General features: G+C 49.2%; 2 protein-coding genes across 3 annotated transcripts; both read right to left on the bottom strand.

Annotated features, from left to right (window-relative positions):
- Positions 1 to 2012: 2012 nt before the first annotated feature.
- On the bottom strand, positions 2013 to 9858 carry RBM41 (RNA binding motif protein 41). The gene is made up of 7 exons (XM_009572026.2): positions 9811 to 9858; positions 8486 to 8602; positions 7757 to 7949; positions 5260 to 5464; positions 3508 to 3884; positions 2795 to 2942; positions 2013 to 2454 (listed from the first exon to the last, which is right to left on the bottom strand). The coding sequence occupies exons 1-7, from the start codon at positions 9816 to 9818 to the stop codon at positions 2297 to 2299; spliced, it is 1206 nt and encodes a 401-aa protein (XP_009570321.2). The 5' UTR covers positions 9819 to 9858; the 3' UTR covers positions 2013 to 2296.
- A 1563-nt stretch (positions 9859 to 11421) lies between these two features.
- Positions 11422 to 19103, bottom strand: LOC104069055 (nuclear pore glycoprotein p62). 2 transcript variants are annotated; one of them, XM_054075625.1, is made up of 12 exons: positions 18718 to 19103; positions 17541 to 17926; positions 16729 to 16809; positions 16198 to 16326; positions 15831 to 15926; positions 15294 to 15402; positions 14998 to 15142; positions 14561 to 14610; positions 14304 to 14438; positions 13542 to 13653; positions 12635 to 12701; positions 11422 to 11632 (listed from the first exon to the last, which is right to left on the bottom strand). In XM_054075625.1, the coding sequence occupies exons 1-12, from the start codon at positions 19002 to 19004 to the stop codon at positions 11541 to 11543; spliced, it is 1689 nt and encodes a 562-aa protein (XP_053931600.1). In that variant the 5' UTR covers positions 19005 to 19103; the 3' UTR covers positions 11422 to 11540. The 2 variants fall into 2 exon arrangements, with proteins under 2 accessions (XP_053931600.1, XP_053931599.1); XM_054075624.1 differs by having other exon boundaries at positions 11423 to 11632; positions 16729 to 16839.
- Between the last annotated feature and the right edge of the window lie 433 nt (positions 19104 to 19536).

Genomic DNA, 19536 nt, shown 5'->3' with positions numbered 1-19536 from the left:
TCTTCCAGATCACTGACTATTAATGTATTAAAGAGTTTTAAACGGAGGCACTCCTTTTGTACCTTCCATCTCTGTTGAAAAGCAGCTTTGCTATCTAGTTTCTAGGCTATAAAAACTTAGTTCTCAGCCCCCCAGAGCCAATTGACTTCCTTAACAGTTTATCATGATGGCTATCTTATCTATATTTGTGGAATGCTGAACTTCAACAGATAATGACAATTCAGCCATATAAACCGGTTGCACCCTTAAGTTCCTTAATGAAAGAAAAGGATTTTCCTTCAGTAACATCCAGACGGTTGGTCTCAGTCCCATCTCTACCAGTTCTTCCTACTTAGTAGGAAGATATCTGAGCTGATATTCTTGGTAAGGAAGTAAAGCTTTTTATTCTCTGACAGGTCAGATCTCAACAAGAAATTACTTTATTATTAGCAGTTTTGCCATTTGGCTGTAATTTAATCAGCACATTTAAGTAAAATCCATCTAATCCTTCAGAGCACTATCATTTAAATGGCCAGATTCTTCTAGATCAAAGGCTGTTATTTTAAAGACATCAGGAAAAAAAGGGTCAGGCAGAGACCAAATCAGGCATGTACAGAAACATGTTCTTATTTTAACATTGCCTATTTTAATGAAGATCTGTATTGACGGGTATGTGGAAGCAAAGCCAGAAGTCAAGAGTTTGACAGAAACCATTTGTATTTCAAGGATGCAGGACTGCATGGGGGAAAAAAAAGTCCTGTAATGATGTCCTTAATGAGTCTCCTATCTGAATTTGGGGAGGGGATAGAGAGGACAAAACCAGCTTTCTGGTAACAATGTAGGGACAGCCTGGTCAAGGAGGTTCCTCCACTTCGGACACTCTTCACATTATACCCATTCCCGGTCTGGCCTCTCACTGCAAAAAACAGTGCTCAGTCTGAATATCTCAAGTGCAGAGTAAACACCAGAAAAGGCCGTTCAGAACAAGGGCTGCCACCTGAACCCAAAGCAATCCCAGCCCATTTGGCACAGCACATGGAAGGGTCCAGAGCAGCCTACCTGTCTCTGGTGTCCCCGGGACACCCTGCCCACGGTGTGGCATCCGTTCCAGTAACCACTGGGCCAAACTCCTCAGGTTCAAATCTCAAAGCTGCTTCAGCAAAAGAACTTGGCAAAGGCCTTTCTGTGTTTGGGCTCAAAATGCTCTGTAAAGTTACACTCTCTCTGTAAGGCTCATATCACTGATGGTTCAAGTAAAAGCTTAAAACCTATATTCATTGAAGTTAGTTATGTAACTAAAAAGACAAGCCCTAGTGAACTGAAATTCCTTATCACAAAATATCACACTTTAAATCTCTTGCCATTAGCCTGCCTCATTCTCTCTGATCGCTGTAGAAAAACACACAAAAAGATTAATGTGATATAAAGATGTCCTCTAAAGCCATGACTCATTTCAGCATACACACAGTAAGACAGACAAAAAGGGAAACTTCTCCTTAACATGACTCTACAGAAAAGGACTCTTGGTTTGACTTCAGGCTGGGTTTCCTCAACCACCATCACCAAAGGCTCAGACGTTCCTCTCCCAGGAGCGCTGGGATACTGTGGGAAGAAGGATATTAGCTCACCTTGTTCATAAAAAGCCCCCAAACAGGGCAGCAGGTAAACCACAGCATCTCCCACCACGGCACCCCACCAGAGGAACCATTCTCCATGCCACAAGGCTTGATGGGGATCAACAGTGAGGAGCCAAAACATATTTGCGACCATAAATTACCTGTTAGATACTTGTGCAGCCAGAGTGTCTGGAAGAAAAGGGGCAGCCTTTTTTCTAAAGCAACATATCTGCTGCTCCCAGAGATGAAGCAGCAGCCCCACCAGCCCCCGCATCAGTCAGGTACTCCAGCTGCCAGCACAGAGGCCACATCTGAACTCTGCTGACACAGTCCTGCAATAGCAGAGTGCAGCACGCTTGGCTTTAGAAGGTTTGCACAGGACAAAGGTGAATGAACACACATTAAGGAAATACCATAATAAATACATTTATTTACATGGCTTCCTCCCTCCTTCCCTGCCATAAAGGTCTGAAAAGGCACACACACACACATAAAACAGTAGGAAAAAGCCAATACATCCCAACAGTGTAAGGACAGTGCCCGTCTCTCTCAAGGAAGAGCCAAGCTCCCAGCTCTCTCCTTTCCTCACTGCAAGATTTATGGACCTGCATGTTGACTCCCAACGGCATTTCACCATCTCGGTTACAACCAGCAGTTCCCATGGCCCATGGAAATCCACAAGGTTCCCTCTTATCCACCCCTTACTCGGCAGGGGGTTTCTCTCCAGCAGAGGAGCAGGGGATGGCAGGGGCAGTGTCTGGCAAATGCCCCTTGCTTTTCCCAAATTCAATCACCAGCGGCTTCCCCTGCAGATTATACCCGTTCACCAACAGCATGGCCTCCTGCGCTGACTGAATATCTGCAACGAGACAGCAAAATGGGCACAGGTTACACAGTAAGTTCTGGCACTGACAAACATTGTAGTCACACAGATGTTTCTGGCTCACGGACCCTCAGCCTGCAACACAATCTAGTACAGTGCTGTTTATAAATACAGCACATAACAGACTGCATCACCTCCATTCTGATGAATCCTCTTCCAGTCCAAGGAAAAGACTATGATGTGATAGGAAGAAGAGGGAGTGAACTCCTCTCCTTCTCCCTGGAGAACAGGCTTGGTGCCAGGCCAGTGCCCTGCTGGAATACGGGGCATCTTCGTGGGTAGGGAAAGAACTGAGAGGCAGAAGGCAGTGACTCACCAGGGAAGGTGATGAAAGCCTGACCCCTCATTCGGCCGCTCAGGAGGCGGAACTGGATCGGTGAGCTGTCCTCCTTCTGGAACCGAGCAAACAAGGACACTAGATCCTTCGTCGTCACTCGAGGGCCCAAGTTCTTCAAATACAGCACCTGTTCCAGAGAGACAGTCAGTCAGTCGACCTGTGCGATGCAACCTGGTCCCAAGTCCATACTTCTCAAAGGTTCAGACCCTCTACCATCTCACACTCCTTCTTCCACCCACGTGCTAACAGTGAAGCCTGGAAGACAGGTGGGTGTACAGAGAAATGCAGCTCTAGACTCAAGCCATCATCATGCTTCCCTGTGCCAAGTGCTGACAGCTCCAGTTATTTATAAAACGCAACAAGCTCCAGCTACCAGTTAAGCACAGTTTGAGCAGCCATAGCTGATCTCAGTCAGGCAAAAAAAAGGAGAGGGCATCTTGGCTAGTGACCTGCCAGAGCTGGGAAGGCTGCGGTCTGAAGCACAGCTCTTTGCCAGGCCATGCAACTTCCCAATAGATCCAAAGGTCCCCTTCTTTCCCAGAGTGCAGGCAGCTCTCCCTTGGCTGGGAGGCTCAACCAAGCACCCTCCAGGCAACGGCCAGTCAATAGCAAAGAGGAGCCTTTGCCTGCTGAAGCAACTGCAGGGCGTGCTAAGGAGGGAGAAGAATAAATCCTGGTTCATCTCAGCATACCTTGTTGGGCTCTCCAGGATGGTAGGATGAGAACCTGGGAATATTCCGGAGTTCTTCCTCTGAGAGACGGTTCTTGCAGATCTCCTCTTCTGGGACAAACTCTACAGGCTCTTTGATAATCACAGGCCTTGGAGGGGACTGGTGGGGCCCTGTTGCAGGAAAGCTGAGACTTGTTGCCTGTTCTGCCTGCTCTTCCTGGTCTGGAAGCGATGACTCCTCAGCAACAGGTCCCTGCGGGGCCAGGGAAGGGCACAAGCATGGGTCGCTCTTGGTAGGCTGGACTTCTTCAGGCCGCTTCTTTCCCAGCAGCTCTTGGTAAACACTCTCTAGATGAACCATGGGGTCCTTCTCATCCGTTACCCTCTTCTGAGTGTCATCTAATCCACAACAGAGAAACACGGTAATATGACTACCACCAAGATCCTGGAACACACACAGACTGCAGGAAGAGACACAGACAGGAGAAACCCTGTTCTGACCCAGCCTCCACGCATCTGTCAGCCAGGCCCTGCAGGTTATTTAAAACAAGAAGAGCAGTACCAGCAGCCAGCAAGCGCTGGCGTCCCAGCTCAGGATGAACCAGCAGAGAGCAGTAGTTCCACCAGCACTTTGTACAGAGCTCATTTCTTCCAGAGATGTCCTCACTAGCTTATCTGCAGCCACAGTTCAGTACATTCTAGCGATTCCTTCAACAAACTTTTTCCTCCTTACCCATGCATGGCCAGGGTAAGCCATGCTGCCTTTCTACACTGCTACACAAAATATAAACTTTTTGCTTCCAGGGACATGAGATTAAGCTCCTGGGTTTAAAGGAAGTCCATGGTATGGACCGACTAATGATATCGCCTTTACTCTATTTAATGAAAACAAGGAAAGAAATGAGGGGCATCTCCTAGCCTACAAGCTTCAATCTTGCTGCCTCTTGACTTTGCTAAATGCCACAACAGTGACACCAAAGGAGGAAGCAGAGGGGCCAGAGGATGCTGGGTTAGCTGGACATTATAGCTCAAACAGCATCAACACAGATCAAAGTGGTGTTTTACCAGTTAGGAACTGAAGTTTAGAAGTTCCTCCTTATGTTCTATTTAATACTGTCTTACATAAATAATCAGTCTGGGCTGGAGCTTCATGCCTGCATGTTCTCCAGCCAAAACAGACTGGAGCAGTTTTTGCTATCTCTGGACAATACTTGACTCTCCATTCAGAAAAGTCAAATCAAGCCACAGACTGAGGCAACACTGCTGGGGTGAGAAGTGCTCTTCTCCCAAGTACATGGACAATCAGCAACTGGGCTCCATTTCCGCTCTGGCTACTGGCAGGGGTCCTTAACTAGTCTACTCCTTCCTGCTATGTGCCTTTGCTCCTCTCCCACCCTTGCTAGACTGCAGCTAAATCACAGAAGGGACAATCTCTAGCTCCACATTGCTAAGCACCTTGTGTCTCTTGGTGCAGCTCAGTGGGGATCTCTGGGCTGTACCAAAGCATAACTTTGGCTGCTCTTCCAAATACCAAGCTGGGCTCTGTTGTACCTGTAGCACAATCCATGCTGTCCAAAGAGATGGATGTTACAAGCCCTTTAGAAAGCCCACTCTTTATCAGCTCATCTAAGAGAGGAAAATAACTCCTCCCACACAGTACCAAAACAGAACCACGTCTTCAGTGACAGAAGGCCAGACAGAAGCATGTTCAACCCCCACACACCCCAGCTCTCCACGCTGCAGCAAAGGCAGGAACGGCCTTGAATCCACAAACCTTGGTGGTAGAGTGCCCGGAGAAAGGAGTGGCGGTCTGTTCCCTGAAACAGGGCATTTTCAATCTCCATCTCTCGCCGGGTCAGCTGCTTACTGCCAGCAAACCTCTGGGGCAGAGCAAGTATGCGCTGACGCTCTTCCATCTTCTCCTGGATGGCATGGAGTCGGTCCTGTGTGGCCTCAGGGGCTGCTCCCAGCCCAGAGCCCTGGAAGACAGGCACAGCTTTTCTCAGATATGGCACCAGCATCTTTCTTAGAGAGTCAGACAGCACTCAAACTTCACATCCTCCAGCCCAGGAGGGGATGCAATCAAGAACCATCCCCCAAAAGAGCAGGTCACCAAGAGGTCCTGTTACTGCAACTGTAAGACAGAAATGCAATCGCTCAGCAAGCCTCAGTTCCTGAGAAATGTGGAGAATCAGCCCCTTTCTCCTGACCTTCTGTGCTGCTTTCCTGCCCCTGGCATCACTGTCTGATGATGCCTGTGTCTCTCTATCCCAGCAGTCCCTGCCTCTGCCAGCTATAGCCACTTTCTAAGGACACCTGCAGTAACTGCACAACCCCCCTTTAGCACTTCTTTTGCTATGCCTATAGAATCCTGAACTCAAGTTTCCACCACGCTTTTGGTCCATGACTCTGGCATCACTGAGAGAACCTTATTTGCTGAGAAGTGGACCGCAGGCTACTATTTGGCACCCAACGGTAGGTTTACACCGAGGACTAAACCTCTGACCAGCTTCACATAAGCCAGCTCCCAAAAACCACCCAGCTCCTGCAGCACAGACCTCAGAGCTAACCTGGCTACAAGCAAGCATTGCTGTTTAGATAAACCTCACTGCACGAGGACAGGGCACTGCTAAGATTCACCAGACTCTGCCGTAGCAGAGACATACACCAGCTTCTGGAGTGCATTTCTGTTCCCCCATCCACCTCTATCAGAGTCCAGACTTTTATGGGGCTGCAGGTGGTTTTACTTTTCTCAAATTTGGTCTGAGAATTTCTATGGCAGACCCTTCTGCCTCAGGCAAGAAACCAGGCTTTCCTCCTGCACTGAGCACAAAGACTTTCCCATGGGTGCCTCTCCTTTCCCGCCTGACTGCATGGGCCTACATTTGCACAGCTTCCAGTCACCATTTCACCGCTTCCCTGGGGCACAAAAAGGCTGTTTATATGGAAAAGTAATTCTGGAAAATCATTTGTAGTACTTTGTTTTTAAAAAAGCTGCAACTTAGCCGCTGAAAATAACAGAAGTTTGCACTTAGTACTTTGCTGAGAGCTCCATGGGCAATCTGAAATCCTCTCTGTCTCAGCTGATTCCTCCTTTATGGAATCTTTCACTCGGTGCCTCCACATGCAAAGATGCACATCATTACCTTACTTGAGCTTTCTCTCTAAATGTTATTCTCTCAAGAGCTGTAGAAGATGTACCTAAATGTTACCACTTTTTTCTGTCAGAGCAGTGCTTTCCACACTAATCTTTATTTCTAAACATCCCAGAACTGATTTCATACTAAGTACAACAGCTGGTACTGCTGACACTGACTTACATTCTTAAATCAACACCACCTCTCTCTAACCCAAGTTTTAATGCAGGCCACACCAGGGCTGGGTTTGCATTTAAAAAACAAAGCAAGTAATGACTTCAGCTGAAGAGAAGCAAACCCATGATTACCACAGACTGCCTCTTCCTGCACACAGCTATTGTTCAGGAAGAGGAGGAGCAACAGAGGGAAGCCAAGAGTCAGCCCGAGCCCTGCTTGCACCACCTGGTTTACCAAACTAAGAGCAGAGCACTCCAGTGCACCTGCCACAGGACAGCCCTGAAAGCCCCTCGTCTCTGAAAGGTGTAAGGAAAGGGTGAAGGGTAGGGCAAGGGGCAAAACCTGCTTTGGCTCTGCTCTGCTGCCAACTGCATCCGAAGAGAAGCACGTCGTGGCAATCACACACTTGGTCTAACAGCTCTGCCTATCACTCTTACGTGTCTGTTTCAATTCCCTTAAAGCATCTGCAAGCCCCTGAGGAGAACATACAAACCTCTCCCTACAGACAGCTATCCCAAGCCAGCCAAGGGATCCAGGGATATGTCAGAATACAGAAAGGAGGAGGCTGAGGCACTTTGAAATGTTCCCTCCTTTTTCTCCTCCAACAATTAAACCCTTCTTACAAGCATATAAACAGGTGAAATTATTTGCTTGAGACCATCAACACAGAAGCAGAAATATAGTAAGGTCCAAAGTAAGGAATATATATTCTAGTAAGGAATATAGTAAGTGTTCCAAAGGAGCAACTCTTCACCATAGCTTTTAGCACAGACCATTCTAATGAATAAAACAGGTCAAAAGAAACATGGGATCATGCTAGCTTAAAGGCAAGAGACACATGGAGCAGCCATTCTTTACCAGAGGACATACAAAGGACTTGAATTTTCTAGTAGGGTGCCACAGGCCATAGGGTTGGAGGGACTTGACCACCTCCACATCAGAGCAGGGTATGCCTACCTTCCCTGTTGAAGCCCGGTTCTTCCAGAGCAGGATCTCTGAGTCAGAGAGCCCCAGTTCCCGGAGAGAGGCAGTCTCTTTGTCACTCTCCTGCAGGGCCTGGAACTGTGACAAGGTCAAAGCACCGGCAGCCTCTTCCCCAAAGGGCTTGTAAAAAGCAGCAGGGGCAAAGCATCTCCGCTTTGACTTGCACCTGTAACCCAAGGCAACAGAACAGCAGAAACAACTTAGCACTGAAAAACTGAGGGGAACAGGAAGGAGCTGGCCTCTCCCTGCAACCACGCTTGGTCCTGCAGCACCTAACCAGGGATGCGGCGTTCCCAAAACACAATGGAGCCACACTCTCTCGACCCTTCTCCAAGACCATGAGATCCTGCAGGGCAGGATGCTGCCCCAAGATGGACAGGATGCGCCTTGTAACACTGTAACACCAAGCACCCCGCAGCTGAAAATGGAGGCCAGCCTGTGAAGACAAGCTCCCCAGCCTAAAAACTCAGCCCTGCGCCTGGCCCAGGCAAATCAGTTATTTTCACCTAATGGGTGAAAATTAATTACCTCCAGCGTTTGTTCCAGGAGACAAGGAGTGCTGGGCAGGAGACCCAGCAATGGAGGAGTTTGTGCAGCTGTTTTGGCAGATAACAGCCTGCACAAACATGTCCCTGGAGGCCACACTGCTGCTGCCCCTAACACAGCCACACTCCGCTCACCAGGCGCCAGATCAGGACTTACTGCTCGATGGAAGCAGTGGTATCGAGCTGGTGGTGAAGGAGGCTCTTCAGTTGCCTCTCTCCTTCCGTCTCCAAATCTTCCAGGAGGAGCTCATCGCTGGAGAGGCTGCTGTTGACCCTGGAGAATACAAGTGCAGCATGGAGGTTAGTAAGGCAATGGGGAAAACTGCTCAAAATACACCACCACTACAATTTCTCCATCTCCGTGACTGTTCTTATGGGATTTAAAGAGCAAGGAACCAAAACTGCTGGATCAGAGCTCCCATTAATGTTAAGCAGACAGGCCAAGAAAATTGAGGCTACTTTGAGAGCATTAAATATACCCCAAATCAGGTTTTTATCAAAAAAAAAATATTCACATGCAATCTTATTTTTCTTGCGGGAATGTTGTTTTGTATCAGTACCTAAACAGACACTGCTGGTTTAGAATGACTCAAGGTGAAAGAAAACTGTAAGGGAGAAGAGAAATGGTGCATTTGAGTGGCACACTATGGAAAGCTCCTTTTTCCCCTGCTACCGTGCAGATGGACAGACAGACGGACACCGTGTCTGTCACCACCCAGCAGACAGCAGTGACACCAAAAATGCCGGCAAATAATCTCTTTAAGACATGTTTTGAAGTTTTAGAAAGTGAGCACCTTTACCAGGCCCAGGTGACACGAGGCAGTGATCTCCATCGCTGTGTGCAGCCAGACCAGAGCTGGGACAGGATGGATTCCCCACTCACGTGTATATGGATGAATTTTCCCAGAAATCTTATGCACATTCTATGACTTTCCTAAGTTTAATGTTGTTATGAACTTCACAACAGTCCAGACTCTTGCTAATTCGGAGCTCTGGCTCCAGCTCTGCCTGACCTTGCGTTTGGGATGGGGAGAGACTGCAGACAGGGGGGATTGCCCGGGAGACACCTGCTCAGCTCGGATCACACTGAGCACAAGGCACTATCAGCTCCAAAGCATGAGCGGTGTCTGGAAAAACACTGAAAGAAAACTCTCTGTCAGAGGGACACGCTGTCGAACTTTCAAAGAATACCATTGCTCAGATGAAACTTAGCTCTCCTTTCGCTTAAATCAAAAATATTCTGCTTTTTGTAATAGCAACCACCCCTCGTATCAGCACCACCCCTACACCGTGGGGAGCAGCCACCTCTCTTCTGGGGATGAAAACCCCCACACCTTGGGGCACGGCCACCCCTCCTTTGGGGTCACCGCCCCCACACCGTGGGGCGCTGCCACCCCCTCTCTCTCGGGACACCCCCCGCTTCCCGCAGCCCTCGGGAGGGAGCGCGGAAGCCCCCCCACTGCCGTCCCCGTCCCCGCTCACCGCCGCATCGCCCCGGCTCCCGGCAGCACCGGCGCCGCGCGGGGGACACCGGGAGTGGTAGTCCGGGAGCGGCCGCAGCGACCCCGGGAGGCAGCGGGAGGAATGGTGGGTTTGTAATACACGCGCTGAATTTTGTCCCATAAGGACCAGAGACAAAGACCTCCCGACGCTGCCATAGGTGAGGTTTGCGTTTCGAGGCTAAAACAGAACGATAAACGCTATGCAAACTCATTCGGCACAAACCCAGAAAGAGCTCAAAAAGGCAAAGCCTAAAGAGTTCAAAGAAACTGAAAACAATGTAAGGAAGCATCCAGCTAAGAGAGGGGGGTGACTGGGGAGAAATGGCGGGGCAGCTCTTGACAGGCTGAGAGAGGTGGGGTTGTTCAGCCTCGAGAAGGCTCTGAGGAGACCTTATAGTGACCTTCCAGTATCTGAAGGGGCTCCAGGAAAGCTGGGGAGGGGCTGTTTACAGCGGCTTGTAGTGATAGAGCAACGGGTATAAATTGGAGAGGGGCAGATTTAGACGAGACGTAAGGAGGGAATTCTTCATAATGAGAGAGGTGATGCCCTGGCACAGGTTGCCCAGGGAAGCTGTGGCTGCCCCATCCCTGGAGGTGTTCAAGGCCAGGTTGGATGGGCCTTGGGCAGCCTGATCTAGTGGGAGGTGTCCCTGCCCACAGCAGGAGTGGTGGAACTGGATGATCTTTAAGGTGACTTCCAACCCAAACCATTCCATGATTCTATGCTTCTATGTGAACAGGGGCAAAGACTTGATAGGCTAATTGGAAGCATCAGACAGACTGTAAACCTTTAAGAATCCAGCCAATAGGGAAATAAGGGAGGGACAATAGGTGGGGAGTTTAGGGATAAAAAGTGTACTAAGTGTATACCAGTCTGTGCCCACCTGTTGGGACACCCATTCACGCATGGATGTGAATCGTGTGCTTCACTAAGGAATCTACCTGAGCCTATTCTCATTGGCTACGAGGATATTTCTCACACTCAGGCAGTGACATGGCTCTGCTCCCAGGTGAGAACCCACAGAGAGGGGCTGAACCCTACCATGAGGGATTCCCCACATCCTGCTGCATCAAAAGAAGCGCAGCCAGCAGGGCAAGAGAGGGGCTGTGCTACACCCAGTCACCACAACAGCACCATTTCTTGCATTGCTGTGAATCACAGAGAAATGCCAATTACCGGTACCAGCACAATACAGGTGATTGCCAAAAGTACAGCAAACAACAAACTTCCAGAAGGGGAAGCTCACCCCATTTCAACACAAACTCCAGCCAGCAAGAGGAGGAATCTGAGTCTCTCTGATGGCTGCAGCTCTGTCTGAGAACACCTCTTCACTAAACCATCTCTGCCAGGACCTGAAGAAAAGCTTAGGAAGTCCCAGCTAAACATATTCCAGTTACATACAAGCATGGAGAACTCAGTCATGGACTCACACGCTGCTTAGATCCCTCCAGAGCAGCATTTTTGTACCTCACCAGCCTGCATGCAGTTACAAGGATCAGAGACAAAGAGCACACACTTTCAGCACAAACTTCATTCAGGCTCTCAGCCTGAGTGGGTGAATTCCAGCGAGACACAGCAAAGACTGGCTTGGAACAAAAAAAATTTATTGCAAGAAAAGAAATAAACAACATAACAAGTTGAGACCTTTGTCCCCAACAACCTTTGTTTTCTGCCCAGATTTTAGGTTAATCCGTCAAACTTGGAGTCCTTCAGTCAAAAGTGATCCGAAAACTGCGCTCCTGCTCCTTGCGACGGCTCTCACAAACCTTTGTCACCTCTTCTACCTTTCTCTGCAACACAGCTGCAGGAGAAACAAGTGGTTAATCTTACAAACACTCTAAGACACCGCTCTGCACAGTTTAGCCTGCAGAAGGAGAAAGTCACTCTGACTTGACTGTGCTCAAAGGAGGAAAACCCACCACAAAGCACTGGTAAAACCCCAGGGCACACAAGAACATCTAAGAAGTGCTCTGAGGCACTTGGGGACCAGCAGGCAGAATCATAAGAGCCCTGTGACAGGCTGGTGACACTTTTTGCCTTGCCAGGCTGTTGCAGTTTCAGGGCACTCCATCTGAGAGCACAAAAAACCTTTCCTCAACAGCAACTGCAAGCAGGGCTACGGCTGCAGAAACAAAACCCACTTTCCCCTACCCACTGCCTGCTTAACTGTCTGTGAATTATGCAGATTACAGGTGAACCACACAATCTGTTAGAAGCACACACACATTTCCTTACAGGATATCGCACAGCTCTAACAAGCTTTTAGCTGTAAAAAGAGACAACACAGTACAATCGCACCGATGGGCTGCACAGCCCCCACACCCACAACACAGATCATCACTTATTTGCCAATTTCCCATTGATTTGGGAATACGTAAGACACTGACTGATCATCACCCTTAAATGCAGCAGGCACTGCAAGAAACAATATACCATGGCACAGCCTACAGCAATTTCTAATTTCATTCCATGAAAGCTTTTCAGAAGCTGTTCAACAGGGCTATGCATGATATCATGTGAGGAGACAAATATTCCAGGTGAGGTTTTATCTGTACAGCATGCCAAACTGAGAATCTTCCAAGGAAAGATTAAGCAACACACAATAAGAATGTGTCCTTCCCAAGCCCACTCAATTTCCTTATAGCTGGGGCTACATGAAGGCTTACTTCAAAACTGCATCTTTTTTTCACTGTACCGCTTCAGTGCACACAGTAACAGGAATCCATTTCTGTTCAAGAAACATTTGCACACATGCTACATGCTTCCTATTTACATCCCCAAAAAGCTGCAAGATGACTCTCACCTGAGTTCTGGTCAATCCACTGCAACGAATCCATGTGCGCATTCAGAATTTTACAGATCTGCTGAAGCTGAACAGAAAGAGAAGGTGCACGTCATTTGTCACAAAAATTAACAGCGGGAAAAGCAGCCTGCCTGCCTGTGCCTTTGGAGCAGAATGCCATCAAATTTCACATCTGTGCAGCTCCACTAACTTAGCAGATGCTTTCCCAGGGAGTTTGTGCAGCAACTCTGTCGCTTTGCTTCGCTTTACTGTCAGGATAACAACCTGTTTTAGAGTAAGCTTAGGCTTATTCCAATTCAGACCTAGGAACCACCACAACATTTATCGCCTTAGGCTTGAGGTGGCAGAAGTAAAAAGGACTCTATCTGCAGTACCAAAGAGACATTTTTACCAAAAAAAAAAACCCCATGGTGAAGCCACAAGCAGCATGAGGATCAATTTCCTATACAGGAAAGAGAGCAGGTAAGTCAGAACCTGTTTTCATGAGGGTACAAATTAGTATAAGGAAAAAGTATCAGCAGCTACAGAGGACACTGCACAAAATTTAGATTTGCCACAAGAAAGATGCAAGTGGTGGAGCAGGTGGATGGATCAACATTCAGAAATGCCTCTGGAATACATTGTAATCTAGGCAAAAATTAGACAACAAGCAACCAACCAGAGTTCAGACAAGAATGAGATACCTAGAAAGCTGTTAACAGAACTACAGAGTAAGTATGGGAGTCAGGCTGGCTTCTGCCGTTTCATAATCCAGAAAACAAACCAAACCCAAGGACGAAACACAATATCTTTCTAAGGCTACAACTATAACCAGTGGAGTATTCATGAGTGAACAAATGAAGAATTAGAACTGCTTAAACATCCTTTGGCTCTTTACCAACATACAAAAAGTAGCACTTGGATTTACCGGGTCACTCGTATCTGCTGGGCCTCCTGATGTATTCAAGTGCTCAATGATGTCCTTCAGATCTTGTGCCATACGCTTCAACTGAGCATCAATGTTTTCAGCCAGTTTATACCTGCAAAACACATGGCAAGCAAGGTCAGAATATCTACAGTGAAATGCAGCCAGTCACACAAAACTTGAGCAGTCAGAGTTAGCTTCCACGCCTTTCAGCCAAGGCTGACAGATACGAGTTGAAAGGCATTCTATTACACACAAGAAGTAACTCCTAATCTCTTTCTCTCCCGACAGATACATGCAGACAGAAAAGCAGTACTGTGGAGGGCTTTCTAGAAGGTTTTCACAGAAAGGAAGGAATCAGCTAAACCAAATTCTTCAAGATTCCTATACCTTACACAAACATTTCTTTTAATTACCCTGCTATGATTCAACTCTTGTGGCTCACAAGCATGCTCAACCCACACATAGTGAATTCTGCTGCCATCAATTTCATTACTAAAAAATTACTAATCATGCCAAAATTAGTAACTTTTTCCAAGACAGCTGATTCAAACAATATCTAAAGAGCTTTTCATGCTGATGCAAGGGCCTCCAGTTGCAATTCCCCTCTTTCTGATGGGCAAAATCTAAGCTGCCATGCATAAAACAGGATTACATACTCTACAAAGGCCACTGATAGATCAATACTGTCATGCATCTCAACTCTACTTAATCATCACCACATTAGCCTGCTCATCACAGGTTCCAAGCAGATCTCTGCCTTACGTCTTCTCCCGTTCCTCGTCTGCATGCTGCAAGTAGATAGTCCCACTCTGTTCCTTCACAGACTCCTCCAGGGGGGTCAACAAGTCTTCAAGCTCTTTCTGCTGGGACAGAATGAAGTCCAGGTCCTGATCCAGTCTGACAAGACAAAATGTTAACCCCTCAGCTTAGAGCTTATGCACGTTCTACAGCCGACACAGCAACATGAAAGAAGGTGCAAATAAGAAACAAAACCATCTCAAGTATTCAGAGTTTCCTACCTCTTCTGATCAAGCTTCACCTTCTCTACTTCTTTGTGTAACGAAGTAATCTGCAAACAGGAGACAACACACAAACTCAAAGTCAACTCAAAAAAGAGGAGGGGTGGGGCTGGGACAGCCAGCACCACACAAACGTCCACTAGAAATAAAATCAGTTGATTTACAGACAAAAAAACGCAATAAGGGAGGTTTGGCTTTGAAAGCTTCACCTGAAGATAACTTGTTACCATAGTGTAAACTCACAGAACAGATTGCCAAGCTCCAACACCAATTCACCAGAACAGACATACAGGGAGTCTTTCACAAGCATCCAGATATGCTTCACCTCTACTTTTTACAAGCAGAAAGTCCCACTGGATGCCTTGCTGCACCTGGTACACTGAGGGCCTTGAAGAACCTAAGCAAGCAAAGTCAGCTTACACTGGATGTCACCTCACCTTCTCCCCATTCTCTATCAGCATCCGATCCCAGGCGTTAACTTGCGTAGCCTGATGGAGAAAGTGTTTCTCTTGGTCTTCCAGTTCCAGGCTCCACTTGTTGATCAAACTCTCCAGCTGGGCATAAGTCATCACTGGAGGCGTGCTGAGAGGAGGGGCAAGACAGTACAGAACACAAGATCAGAAGCCAAAACAGAAACAGGACAACACCCATTTCCCCTTCTTCCACCTGATACCAGCATTAATACTGCCTCTTGCCCCACCTGGCAAATAGTCAGCTACAACAAAACACTCACCTGGATGCTGCTGCTGTGGTTATGGCAGCTGTAGAAGTCACAGCTCCAATGGCACCCGTCGTAGTTAATGGCTTCAGATTCAAAGCAAAGCCAGAAGCAGAAGTAGTGCCTGAAAGAACAGATTCGGGTCAAACAGAGGGCACACCTACTGTCTAACAAACTGAGAACAAGTCCAATATGCACACCTATGTACAGTGCCTTTGGAGCTGAAACAGGTCCTTCTAAGGAGACAAAAAACAAATCCCACATTTTTCAAGAAGGCAATGAAGAACATCTTTAAACTAAACTAGTGTACTGTAAATGCCTTCAATGAAAGGCCCTTTGATGTGGACAGATTCTCACAAGTCAAAACCATGCACTTCACGAGATAGAAAAGGAGGATGAGAAAAAAAAGTATAGTGTTCTTTCCACTTACTGGTGGGTATTTCCAATCAGAACTAATACACTGCTACACCAGTGTGGCCCTTTACGCTACTACGCAGCACTGAAGGAGTTGGGCTTCCTTCTCCTCAGCTCCTTTCAGCATCCAGTTCTTACCAGTGGCAGTGCTTGTTGTGGCAGTTGTTGTTCCAGGAACTTTTAATCCAAACCCAAGCGTCCCAAGACCTGCTGTCCCAGTGGAAGGGGCACCAACTGGAAACAGAAGACAACAGGAAGAGTGGCTGGAACCCGTTAAGGCAGTGCTCCTTTGAAAAGTTCTGCCCTGCCTGTACACCCATCCCCATCTGGCCTTTAGTTGTTTGCCAGAAATCACAAAGGGAGAAGACGGCAAAGAGCGAGAAGAACTGCCCTTTTCAAATCTCACAGGTCATCCCACCATCTCCAGCTCCACAAAGAAAAGGCAGAACCAACCACGCTGCTCATTTATTCCCCCAAAGGATAAAATCTATACGCCGTAGCTTACGGGAGAGGCCCGTGGTGGTCGACGGTGTCGGTGCTGAAGAACTCACTGCAGACGCAAACAACGTAGGCCCCGTTGAACCAAGAATGGAGGTTGTGGTGGTAGCGGCAGTTGTAGCAGCTGTCGATGTTACTACAAACAGAAAAAGCACAGATCTTGCACGGTCATCCCAAGCGTGGGACACAAATTTGCCAATCGAAACCAGATTTTTAGGGATAGAAGAATTTTACTCTACTTCCCCTCTTCTTCCACCTCAACTCTATCGCTTTTCCAATGCACATTTAAACCTGGGGCTCCTGTCCATTACACCCCAGTGACAAGTACAGAACGGAATCTGGCACCTGGGACACATCACAAAACACAGGATATGAACTTCAATGCCTGTATCAACTGTCGCAGATTCCTGCTGCCGTTACAAATTCACAGTAACAAACACTTTGAGACCACTTCCAGAATCCAGCTCAGAAAACAGTTCCCAGAAGGACAGGATATTCACCAAGTCCGGAGTCGTTATTTCCTAAAATCACCTCCTACCTCCAAGTTTGGTTCCAAAGGACAGAGTGGGGCCCTGGCTGGTACTCGTGGCCAGCGTTGCCACTGGAGCGCTCGTGGTTGCTGTTGAAGGCAACGAACCAAAGGTTAGACCTGCAACAAGAAAAAGACAAATCTTTCACTACAGAGACACTGTGGTTTCTGCCAATCACAGCGACAGCCAACTTAGAAGGAGTTCCAGTGTAAGAAAAACATTAACATTCACTCTAACAAATGCACTGCGTTATCGATAAAATGAACCAGAGCTGAAATCCCATCAGGTAGAACGACCTTCAGAAATTATTCTAACACACATGGGCATCACCATCACCCCAGAGATGATGACCTTCCCTTCCTGGCCAGCACTGTCACCCACAAATAAAAGAAAAGCTGAAAAATGAACTTTTGCCAGACTCTGCAGGCATGGCAGGTTCCTGCTGTCAGGAAGGCAAACAGACGTTTGGCACCACGGGCCAGGCACATCCTGCAGCATCCACTTCCCCACCAGTCTGAGCCCTTTCCCTCTGCAACGGCAAACCCACCAAAACCATTTAAAAAGTGCTTCCAGAGTAGCTGACACTTTCACACACTCTGCCAAAATTATTTCAGCCTCATTCGCCAGAAGCAAAAAAAACCATCACTGCCCATCACCAAAGACCTCAGAAAAGCAGACGAGAAAAACACTGATTCCAGACACTCCCTTCCTTTCACACCAGCAGAAGCAGGAGGCTGAAAAGCCTCCCAACCATTCCTTCCTGCCCTCTGTGCCAAGAACCCTCATGGCCACAGCTGCCTCTCCAAGCCCAGGCCCTCACCTGTGGACGGCGTCCCAAGGCTGAAGGGGGCTGTTGACTGGGTGGCAGCTCCCAAGGTGGCCGCAGTGGTCGCTGCAGCGGCAGGGGCTGCTCCAAAGGTCAACCCCATGGGCGCTGCTTGTGCAGCAGTGCCAATGTTGAAACCGACTGTTCCGGCCTGAGTCGTCGTTCCACTTGGAAAAGTGAACCCTCCAGTTGTTCCCGACTGAGTGCTGGTGGCCGTGGTGCTGGTGGTGCCAGCAGTTCCAAACACAAAGCCAGAAGGGGCTGCTGCTTGACTTGAGGGCACGGTCGTTGCTGCAGAGCTACCAAACGAGAAGCTCCCTGTGATCCCAGTAGCTGGAGGTGCGGCGCTGCCTCCAAAGTTTAATTTTGGTGCATTTGCCCTAGAGAGGGAAAGAAAAGAAAATAAGACAATCTGTTTGAGACCAACAGCTACTTGAGCATTGAGTCAGCTTTCTTACAAATTGTTTTTCGACAGCAAAAACCACCTTTCAAAAAGAAGACGCACACTTGACAGGGGCTATTTAGCAGTTTTGACAGCTGTTCACTTTTTGGAGCTATACCATGCTCCTGCCATCAGCAATCCTTGATTAAATCTTTATTCCACTTAATCACCTCCATCCTTCCAGGCACAAGAAAACACTGATGGCAAGAGAAGTGAAGCTGCTTGCTCTTGTACCTCCTTGTGCTCCAGAAGGTTACTTTCTCCCACTGACTTCTACTGTTGGTCCTCACTCCAGACCCTTTCCCTCTGATTACATGAGGCAACCTTCGAACACAGCTGTGCGGGAGAACCGCCCCGGAGATCACAGCCTTTCCAAAGGACAAGACAGTCCCACTCGGCTGAAGAAAGGTTCCAAGCACCAGATTCAGAACAGAAAGGACAGCACAGAATTTTATCACTCCCTCCTGCACGTACCAACACCCCCACTACAGACCGAAGCGCGGAACTGCTCATTCTCAATGCCCATCCGAGAAAGCCCGCACCGACAGCTCGCAGGGAAAGCTTTCCCGACAGAACACGGCGCGGTGGCAACTCCACGGCCCCACAGCAGCGCCTTCGCTTCCTCCGCAATCGCTTCCCGGGTTCTCCGAGGCCGCACAGCAACGGCTCCGCTCGCCCGGCCCTCCCCGAGCACCGAGGACCCCGGCCCCTCCCGCCCCGGGCGCTCACCCCGCCGGGAATGCGTTCGCTGCCGGCGCCGCGGCGGCCGCGCTCGTCGTCCCGAAGCTGAAGCCGGCGGGCTGCGCGGCGCCGCCGGGCGTGCTGAAGGAGAAGAGCCCGGTGGGCTGGCTGCCGGCGGCCTGGCTGCCGGCGGCCGGCTGCGCCGCGGCCCCGAAACTGAAGCTCCCGGAGGCGGCGGGCGTGGAGAACGAGAACCCGGTGGTAGCCGTGGTGGCGGCCGTCTTGGGCGTGCCGAACGTGAACCCGCCGCCCGCCCCGAGGCCGAACTGGTTCATGGCGGCGGCGGGAGGGGCGGCCGGAGCCGCCGCGAGGAGCGGTGCCGGGCTGAGCCCGGCGGCACAGGGCGCCGCGCGCGGGGATGACGCAACGGCCGCGCGCCGCGTATTCGGATGATGTCACCAGCCGTGGCCTTCCCGCCCTCAACAGCCATAGGCCGACGCCGACGCCGCTCTCGGGCGCCGCGATCTGATTGGCTGCACCGTTTCTCGTGGGCGGGGCGCAGTGTTGCTATGGTGACGGCTGGGCCTAACGGGGGGTTCGCAGCGAAGGCGCCGCGGCGTTTTCCCGGGGGCTGAACAGGCTGCGCCGCACCCGCCCACCGCGCCGGGACCGATTCTCTTATCGCCCAGAATCGCGTAGAAATGCTGACAGTAAAGTCAAATGGTCCCCGCGGGAGATCCCTTTCTCCAGGGCAGGGGCCATGTGCATTACCAGGCAAAGCGAAAGCAAAGAGCGCAGCGCGCTGTTTGCGCCCCTTTTGCACAACAGAAGCAGCGAGTGCAAAGGAGAATGAAGCAGTAGAGCGGC

The sequence above is a fragment of the Cuculus canorus genome, chromosome 10, assembly GCF_017976375.1.
Source record: "Cuculus canorus isolate bCucCan1 chromosome 10, bCucCan1.pri, whole genome shotgun sequence".
In the NCBI taxonomy this organism is placed as follows: Eukaryota; Metazoa; Chordata; class Aves; order Cuculiformes; family Cuculidae; genus Cuculus; species Cuculus canorus.
The sequence above is the reverse complement of the archived record's forward strand: the minus strand, read 5'-3'. Positions and strand labels throughout refer to the sequence as shown.